Source organism: Odontomachus brunneus, unplaced genomic scaffold, assembly GCF_010583005.1.
Source record: "Odontomachus brunneus isolate Ranch 3 - 2012 unplaced genomic scaffold, Obru_v1 Obru_scaffold_194, whole genome shotgun sequence".
Taxonomy (NCBI): domain Eukaryota; kingdom Metazoa; phylum Arthropoda; class Insecta; order Hymenoptera; family Formicidae; genus Odontomachus; species Odontomachus brunneus.
This window is the reverse complement of record NW_022639644.1, coordinates 464,486-474,048: the sequence shown is the minus strand read 5'-3', so window position 1 is coordinate 474,048 and position 9,563 is coordinate 464,486. Positions and strand designations below refer to the sequence as shown.

Here is a 9,563-nt window from a genome sequence, read left to right as displayed (position 1 = left end):
AACGTTGCTGCTTTCCCACAATTTAAACAAGTTACTGATCTTTTAATCACATTATGTAACTGCAATATCGAACGACTAGCGGGGGGCTGCGCCCCCCGCACTCCCCCTTAAAACTAACCTAATTTAACCTATCGTCACATTAACCGTCAGTCATTGTTTATTAAAGTGTTTAACTTTTTTTCTTAATAATTTTTTAGTAAACAATGATTAACGGCTAATGTGACGATAGGTTAGGTTAGGTTAGTTTTGAGTGGGGATGCGGGGGGCGCAGCCCCCCACTAGTCGTTCGATATTGCAGTTACATAATGTGATTAAAAGATCAGTAACTTGTTTAAATTGTAGGAAAGCAGCAACGTTCGACAAATGAAAAAAAAAATAAAAAAAAAAGTTAAAATAATATATAACTTGCATATTTTTCGAACTCCCCCGATTGATTATCAATATTGGAGTCAAAATAAATATTTTTACCAAAAGAGCTGCAAAAAGATATCAAAATTCGAAAAAGGCCTTATGGCTCCTGCACACAGGACGCGGTAATGCTTGCCGCGCGGCGGAAGTTCGCGCGACAGCCAATCAATATGCTGCTTTCCGTAATAACCTTCTGGCTCTTACGGAAAAATAACATATTGATTGGCTGTCACGCGGACTTCCGCCGCGCGGTAAGCATTACCGCATCCTGTGTACAGGAGCCATTATTGTACATAATTAGGGCTATCGCACACAAATTAACATAACTGCATATGCATAGCATAAGACCGTATGTACCAATGAGCATCGAGTATTAAGTCGCCATATTGGTGTTCGATGCTTAATATTCGATGCTCATTGGTCCATACGATCTTATGCTATGCATATGCAGTTATGTCAATTTGTGTGCGATAGCCTTTACTCGAAAAAGAACTAGGAATATTGAAATACTAGATAGTACACTGATCGTGCCTGACGGTACTTTCACAGCAGCGCTTGAGATCGATATTTCGGCCAAATATATGATTTTTTAATATTTAATTAAAATTATCTGAATGACTCACAAACCTTTTTAATGATACTTCATAACTCTTCATATGAAATATAAACGATATTATACCGAACTTTTGTTTAATTTACCGGTAACGCGACAATTTCCCGAATAATGGAGGGGATAAGATTGGTACCAACGAAAACCTCTAGATGACATAATTTCAATTTCTAAGGATTACTGACACTGTTTAAGTGGTAAACTGTTAGTTTGCGCAAACTTTTTGACAGATGTGCGCGCGTGTATATCACAAATATTATGCAACTGTCAAATTACAAATGAAACATACTTTGTAGTATTTTATTAAAATAAAATAAAATAAAAATGACATAAATGAAAGCATAAGATGCGTAGAACATAATAAATAAGACAAGTGAGAACATAAAGTGAATAAGGTGAGAAGCATTATATATTTATAGATATATATACACACACGTGCATGTATATGTATAATTGGATAAATAATTATTATATGTAAATAAATAATTAAAATTTTTCAGTGTTTTGGCATGCTTCAATATTAGTAATGGATGTGGCTTAGTTCTTCGCATTGGAATAAATTTGTCACCATTGCAATAAACAAATACTTATCAGATAAGTAGTTAATATTCAAATAAAATAAAAGATGAAGTATCTATGTACAATCTGTAATTATAAATGTTGGACTAATTCTTTCTTTTGATTAATTTTTTGTTCCAGCTCCTCAGCTATCAATGTGCTTGCAGAATATTAATTACTGGAAGACAGTTCTATGGAGTAAGATTGCAAAAGTCTGAAGTTACTGTGTCCTTGAGTGCGTCCCACTTGTAAGCAAAAATTGAATCACCTCCTAACGTCAAATATCAAAGTAAGATGTGTCACTACGAGTGTGACGACAGATTGACGCAACAAATCGAGAACAAGTTCGTAACATTGATATTTACTGTCATCAATGCTTTCGACGGATGTACTTGATGTTTTTTTATCACTTTGTCATATAGCCTACTGACCTATATATTCCTCTTATCTTTTAGCAAACAGGATGTTTTACCTATGTTTGCCTCTGCAAGTATGATTATTGGGATTTTATCAGAGATAGTGAACTTCTCCCAAAAATTGACAATCAGTACTTGAAGGAGATAACTACAGTAAAATGAAAAATAAAAATCATATAAAATTAATGTACTATTATTATTGTTTGTATTATTATTATTCATGAATTTTTTGGTATGCAATATTATTTTATAACGTTTAAAGGATTTTTGTAACATTAGAAGTGCTTGTCAATTCCAGGAAATAATTGTACCTATAAATAAATATACTAATTACAAATTGTAAATAATAAGTTGTTTTTATCAGAACATTAACTATTATTTATTTTATCGTTTTTTGTTAATCATTTTTTACTTTGAAACTGTTGCTTTTTTTAATGATTCCTTTCCTTAATCATTCCTATTATAAATGTTTATTATGCGTAAAAAGAGTTAGTAACGGTTTTCGAATTTAGGCTTTTTTAAATCAAATATTGCGCTTCATTATGAATTCATAGCGATTCATTGTTTTTCGCAATTGTCATTTTGCTTTTTCATGGCATTGTGATATGTAACATTGTTCATTATTTTATTCTGCATATTTTCTATATTTCGCCGAGATGTCTGATGAAAATAAATGCAATAATAATATAAGGATCCAACAGCCCAAATTAGTTTATGATGGATATCATTTTCATTGCAATAAATCTTACGGAAACACAATGTAGCGAAATATCTTGGAGTGACGTTATTCATTTATATGACTATAAATTGCAAAAAAAAAATATTTCATTATGTAGTATTTTCTTAATCAAATAATTTTTTTACTCTAATAATTTAATATGTGGCGGTTCGATCGCCGACCGCACGCGCGTTGTCGCCTGCAGTACAGCAGCCGACATCTCGCGCCGGGAGGCGCAAGCAGGTGCTGCAGCCGCGCCGGTTCTTCTCAGTCGCGCCACGAGAGCCACCGCAGCTGGTGGCCTAAGAGAGACCATCTCCCCGCGTTCGTTTTATCAATCTTAGTATCAGTATTAGCATTGGCAGTTGTATTTAGTTTTCTGTATCCCGCGTTTGTTCGCGCTCGCTCTTGCGTTTTCTCGCTCGACTCAGTAGTCGGTCATCCGCCGGAACGACCCTGCGCTTGTTCGTTCGGGCCCTTGTCTTCATGCGCGACGCACGGCCCTTTGTCTTCGCTCACCTCACGCCACGTGGCTCGTGCGCGACGCACGCCGTTCGTGCCGCTTGTTGTGACTTGTCGGAACATTGTGCGTGCAGTGAGATATACGCCAGTCGTGCGCTATACAGCGAGCTAAGTTTTATAGCATCTCCGAGCGCTGAGCGCGGATGCATCGAGTCAGCGTTACTTCCGTCTCTTCTCCTCGGGCCGACACGTGTTCGCGGTGTGACTAGTGCGCGCCCGCGGTTCGCCAACCGTAGTCTGCGCGTTTGGTGCATTTGACCGCGAGGTCGATCGCGGACGCGCCGGTAAGCGACGCGTGACCCGAGAGCGTGTCTCTCTGTGATCGTGCGGGTGTTCCCGCGTGCAGGCGGTCGAGCAAGCGTGCCCGCCGACCTTTGCCCTTGCGGGCGATCCGTATTCGAGCCGCCCTTGATTGGCCGCGCCTGCCTGTTCTTTGTTGCTTCGTTTGAGTGGCTGCATGCCTCATGCTTCAGCCTCATGCATTCGTTCGAGCCGTGCCATTGTACTCAGCGGCCGTTCACGTGCGGTAGAGCAGGCTGTCACGTGCACAGCGGCGTGGCACGTGGCTCAGCCAATCACTGGCGCGCTCGTGTCTCGCGTGATTTTTAGTACTAGCTTTGTTACCGTGACCTTTGTTCTGTATTCGTATAGAATAAACATTGTTAACCTTTGTTAGGAAATTAAGCTGTAACATATTTGGTGCCTCGATCCCTCGTCCTGGTTACACCCCTGTGTGAACATATTAATAACTTTTATGTGCCCTTCCTGGTGTGTTCGGAGACCGGCCGGGAGGCCGGCGGTCAATAGCATACAGACCAGAGAGTGAACTCCACTCGGGCCACAAATACTTCTTTAACTATATACTATTTGCTTCCCAGATAACAGATTCAAGTTATATTTACGTCATTTTCAGGTCATTTACTAATTAAAAATAATTAAAAAAGTGACTAATAAATGCCGCGAAATAGACGTCATAATTTCGATCGAACATCACATATTGATGACTACATTTCAAGACGTTTTAATGACGTTTGTATGATGTCTTAGACAACTACAAACCAGACATTTTAAAGATATAATTGACGTTATTTGATATCATTAAATCAGTCTTGATTAATTTTTGACGTTAAAATGACGTGGATCTGTTATTTGGGTATTATACTTCTCTTTAGGTAGTTATTATTTTTTGATAATTTATCTTTATTTTCATGTAATTCTTTGTATAGTTTTGTACAAATTAATAAGACAACTTTTTTATTTATTTAAATAATTAGCATAGAAGTTTACAAGGTTGAATTTGATGTATTTATTTATGAATATTTTTCTCACAGGTATTATGAATTTACGTAAAAATAAAAACATTAAATGTACAGCACGCTTAAAAATAAAAAAACGGCAACTACGTTTTAAATGGAGAGCATAACCATAATAAATATGTTTTTAAATTATCAAACATTAAAAAGGAAATAGAAGCGTCACATTACTTTCAATCCACTAGAATAATAAGAAACACAATTATTTCAAAGTGAGTGCAAAACAATGAAACAGAAAATATTAAATGCTATTAAGAAGAAAATTACATACAATTTTTAATTGGTAATTTTTGCATTAATTTTTAGGTACGATAATTTGCTAGATTTTACGAACATTAGAAATGTCGAACGATCTATTGAATGTTCTAAAAAGAAGAAAGGTTTTGGACGGATTCCACAAAATTTAAATGATCTGAACATTAATTTAAAAAATAAAAAATGGCAGCAGTTATTACAAATAAACGAAACACATTCATTCATTATAGAATCAGTGATTGAAAATAGTGATACTAAAGCGGTCATTTTTATTGATAAATATATGACTGAAAATATAAAAAAATTAACGAATAATAATTTAACTATTTTTTGTGATGGTACCTTTGCTACGGTGCCTCAATTAAGTAATAATAATTGTCAGTTGTGGATAATTGTTATTAGATATAATGACAGAGTAAGTAAAAGAATTCATTTCTGTATTAATTAAATAATAAATAGTTTATGTAATTGAAAGAGACACTAAATGTAAATATATGAATAATTTCAATTTTTTGAAATTTTTTATGAAATTTCAGACATTTCCTATTGTGTATACAATAATGGAAGGTTGTACAAAAAAAAATTATTTAAAAGTTTTAAGAAAAGTCAACAATATTATCCAAATAAGACCAGAAACTATATTAACCGATTTTGAGAGAGCTAAGCAAAATGCGCTCAAGACATCATTCCCCAACACTCCCGCCGGGCCCGTTGCGGTCCCCTCGCGGGGTCGTGGCTGGGTCGCGGCGGGTGGGGCGGGCGGAGGAAAGGGAAAGGGCCCAAAATGGGTAGAAAGGAGGGCGCCGGGCTCGGGTCGCCTGGTGGTGCCCCGGGTGCCGCCGGTGCCGCCGGTGCCGCCGGCGACGGCGGTGGTGGCGGTGCGCGTGGAGGGGAGCCTCTCGTACGCGGAGGCTATCCGCAGGGTGCGGGAGGTCCCCCTCCAGGGAGTGGGGGTCCGTCCGGCCTTTGTGAGGAGAGCCGCGAATGGCGGCCTCCTCCTGGGGCTGGCGGGCCCAGACAGAGAAGGTAGAGACCGGGGAGCCGACGACCTGGCCGATAAGGTCAGGGCGGCGCTCCCCGGGGCCTCGGTAACAAGGCCCAGGAGGTATGGGGAGGTCCGGCTCGTCGGTATTGACGAGTCGGTCCTCCCCGAGGAGATCACGGAAGCTCTGGCGGCCCGCGGTAATTGCGGGCCAACAGAGGTCCGGGTGGGCCCCATCCGGCGTGGCTGGGGGGGGGGTCGGGACAGTCTGGGCCCGCCTCCCCCTGGAGTCCGCCGCGATGGTGGCCAGGGAGGGAAGAGTGGCGCTGGGGTGGGCGGGTGCGCGGGTGGAAATGCTCGCAGCTCGCCCTCTCCAGTGCCACAAGTGTTGGAGGCTCGGCCACATCCGGGCGGCCTGCTCCGCGTCAATCGACCGGAGCGGGCTTTGCTACCGGTGTGGCCGGGCGGGGCACATCGCGCGGAACTGCGCAGGGAGCGCGGCCTGCGCGGTGTGCTCCGAGGATGGAAGGGCCTCGGGCCACCGGGTGGGTGGTCCCGAGTGCCCAATGGGGGGTGGTGCTCCGGCGGGCGGAAGACCGCCGGGGCATCGCAGGGGTCGACCGCCGAACGTGGCCGACCCGAGTTGCCCCCCTACGGGAGGCGTGCCGGCGGACTCCGGGGAGTTGCCCCGGGATCCGGCCGGCGGAGAGGGTGCCGGGCGGATACTCCGCCTCCACCGGTCCCCCCTCTCCCCTACGGGTCGCCTGGGGGGTGTGCGGGGGCGCACCCTCCAATCAAAGCGGCCCGGGAGGGAGGCGGCGCGGTGTTGGGTCGCACCGCGCCGCTGCTCAGGAGGAGCGTGACCGGGGGTGATTTATTACCCCCGGTCCGGGAGGGGTCCTCAGGACCGCGGAGGGGGGTTCGCGGATGTTATACGCAAGTGGTTCCCGCGGGCCCCCTGATGACCGCTGAGGACGGACCCGCCAGGGGTTTTAGTGGGTAGGGCCCCCCCCCGAGCATCCTCGGGGGGGAGGAGCCCCACATAACCCGCGGTTTCCCCCCGGAGATCGTGGGCATGCGTAACGCATTTCCCCTGGCTCAAAAAAAAAAAAAAAAAAGCATTCCCCAACACAAAAATCATTGGTTGCTTTTTCCACTATAACCAAGTAATAAAAGATAACAATGCACATAATAAGAAACATGAAATGCATATTAATTTTCCTTATATTGCTTTCTTTTTACAGACGTTAGTATGCAATGCGAAAATATATAAAATTTTAAAGGGTGACAGACAAGAATTAGGATGGAATGCGACAAAATTATTATCTTTAGCATTGTTACCCGAATTATACATAGAAGAAGGTTTTAATATAATCACCAAAGTTATTTTTGATAAATGTACATATTTAGAAACATTTTTTAATTATTACAAACATGGATCAACAATTTTAAAACCAGTTCGTTCTGCGTATATAAACAATTACACAGAACAAACAATATAAGCAAACGACATAACAGAGAATTGAAAGAAAGTTTACGTAAACATTCGACAATACTCACATTTTTAGGTATAAGCGCTCTATTGTAGTTATTGCTAGAATATTTTTATCGTTCTTACAATAGAATATTATTTACAGTAAATTTAACAGAACACCAAAAAAATATTCACAGCATGATGGGGCATCCAACATTTTGGATGAGGTCAGACTTAAACTGCTCCTTAAAAAAAAAGAAGAAGAAATACAAAAGATTTGGAAAAAAATTGAGAATAATGAAGATTTAGATTTATTATTAATCTTATATGACTTATCGCAATTAATAGGAAAAGAGGAAATAAATACATAACATGTTCTTACTTCCTATTCTTCTTTTAATTTTCCTTGTTGTTTCACAAATTTGTAATCCTTGACATCCTTGCATCTTTCATTTATGATTTTTATTTTTCATTTTATTGTAAATAAAATGTCTCCTTTTAGGACCGATTGTCAATTTTTTGGAAAAGTTTACAATATCTGACCATAAATCCCAATAACCATACTTGCAGAGGCAAACGTAGGTAAAACATCTTGTTTGCTAAAAGATAAGAGGAATATATAGGTCAGTAGACTATATGACAAAGTGATAAAAACATCAAGTACATCCGTCGAAAGCATTGATGACAGTAAATATCAATGTTACAAACCTGTTCTCGGTTTGTTGTATCAATCTGTCGTCACACTCGTAGTGACACATCTTACTCTTATATTTGACATTAGGAGGTGATTCAATTTTTGCTTACAAGTGGGACGCATTCAAGGATACAGTAACTTCAGACTTTTGCAATCTTACTCCACAGAACTGTCTTCCAGTAATTAATTAATTCTACAAGCACATGGATAGCTAGGGAGATGGAACAAAAAATTAATCAAAAGAAAGAATCAGTCCAACATTTATAATTGTACATGGATACTTCATCTTTTATTTTATTTGAATATTATCTACTTATCTGATAAGTATTTGTTTATTGCAATGGTGACAAATTTATTCCAATACGAAGAACTAAGCCACAACCATTACTGATATTTATATTAAAGCATGCCAAAACGCTGAAAAATTTTAATTATTTATTTACATATAATAATTATTTATCCAATTATACATGTACATGCACGTGTGTGTATATATATCTATAAATATATAATGTTTTTCACCTTAATGTTCCTACTTGTCTTATTTATTATATTCTATGCACCTTATGCTTTCACTTATGTCATTTTTATTTTATTTTATTTTAATAAAATACTACAAAGTATGTTTTATTTGTAATTTGACGGTTGCATAATATTTGTGATATACACGCGCGCATATCTGTCAAAAAGTTTGCCCAAACTAACAGTTTACCATTTAAACAGTGTCAGTAATCCTTAGAAATTGAAATTATGTCATCTAGAGGTTTTCGTTGGTACCATAGACATATATACTATACCCTAGACTGCTAACTCGGGCGCCATTAATGTACTCATATATAATGTACAACTTATACATGACATAGTACCCTCTAGGAGCGTTTCACTTATCGCTATGATGCCGCAATACGAGTATAAAGTGGAATGCTTCCTGTGTCGCCTGCTATTTGCAGCTGTAGAATGACAATTTGTAAAAGTATATGCATCTACACGTAATTATATTATATATAATGTCACTAATTTTATAAACTAAATACTAATACTAAATATACAAATACAGTGTACAACATACAAAAGAAAGGTAAAATATATGTTATGATTATCATTTCTTAACATAAATAAAATAAAATGAGTAAAAAAAATTAAAATCCTAATCTGCTTTATTGTCAAGAATAAAACCAGGTTTTGTAATCTAAGTTTTCTCTCTCTCTCCCCCTTCCTCTCTCTCTCTCCCTCTCTCTCTCTATGCGTTATATTATTAATAATACCGAAACATGTATATATTTCTTTTATTAATAGTTAAATAAATAATGTATTTTAATTATATAGAAAATGAAAAAGGAAATGTATGTAGGAATTTATAATAGGAAACGTATTAAGGTAAGATAAGATTTATTACACAAGATAACGAAGAATATATAATATAGAATACAACATAGAATTATAGGAATACAAATAGTTATTCACATGAAAATAAAATTTGTTTTGTGAGTCTGTGTCTTTTCCGCAGGGGTTTTAGTACTTCTTGTGTGTAAAATTGCGAATATGTATATAATCGTATTTTTAAATAGCGCTGTGCTAAAGCCGTTATTAATTTAAGTTTATTTGGAACTTCT

At 38.9% G+C, this 9,563-nt stretch overlaps 1 protein-coding gene and 1 long non-coding RNA gene across 3 annotated transcripts in view; one reads left to right on the top strand and one right to left on the bottom strand.

The window, feature by feature from the left end:
• The window catches only part of LOC116851842 (nuclear fragile X mental retardation-interacting protein 1), an 87,185-nt gene extending 84,893 nt beyond the window's left edge, over positions 1-2,292 (top strand). Inside the window, exons 7-8 of one of the 2 annotated variants that reach the window (XR_004379654.1) lie at positions 1,519-1,920; positions 2,032-2,292. Coding sequence is in view for 1 of the 2 variants with exons in the window: in XM_032831680.1 (XP_032687571.1) it covers positions 1,519-1,542 (24 nt within the window). In the remaining variant the exon portion in view is untranslated. Of the gene's footprint in view, positions 1-1,518; positions 2,003-2,031 lie in introns of those variants that run through there. The other variant, XM_032831680.1, reaches the window with a different exon arrangement.
• Positions 2,293-6,895: 4,603 nt separating this feature from the next.
• LOC116851851 lies at positions 6,896-8,347 on the bottom strand. Its single transcript, XR_004379660.1, has 3 exons — positions 7,965-8,347; positions 7,639-7,855; positions 6,896-7,501 (listed from the first exon to the last, which is right to left on the bottom strand). It is a non-coding gene; the product is annotated as an uncharacterized LOC116851851 (long non-coding RNA).
• Between the last annotated feature and the right edge of the window lie 1,216 nt (positions 8,348-9,563).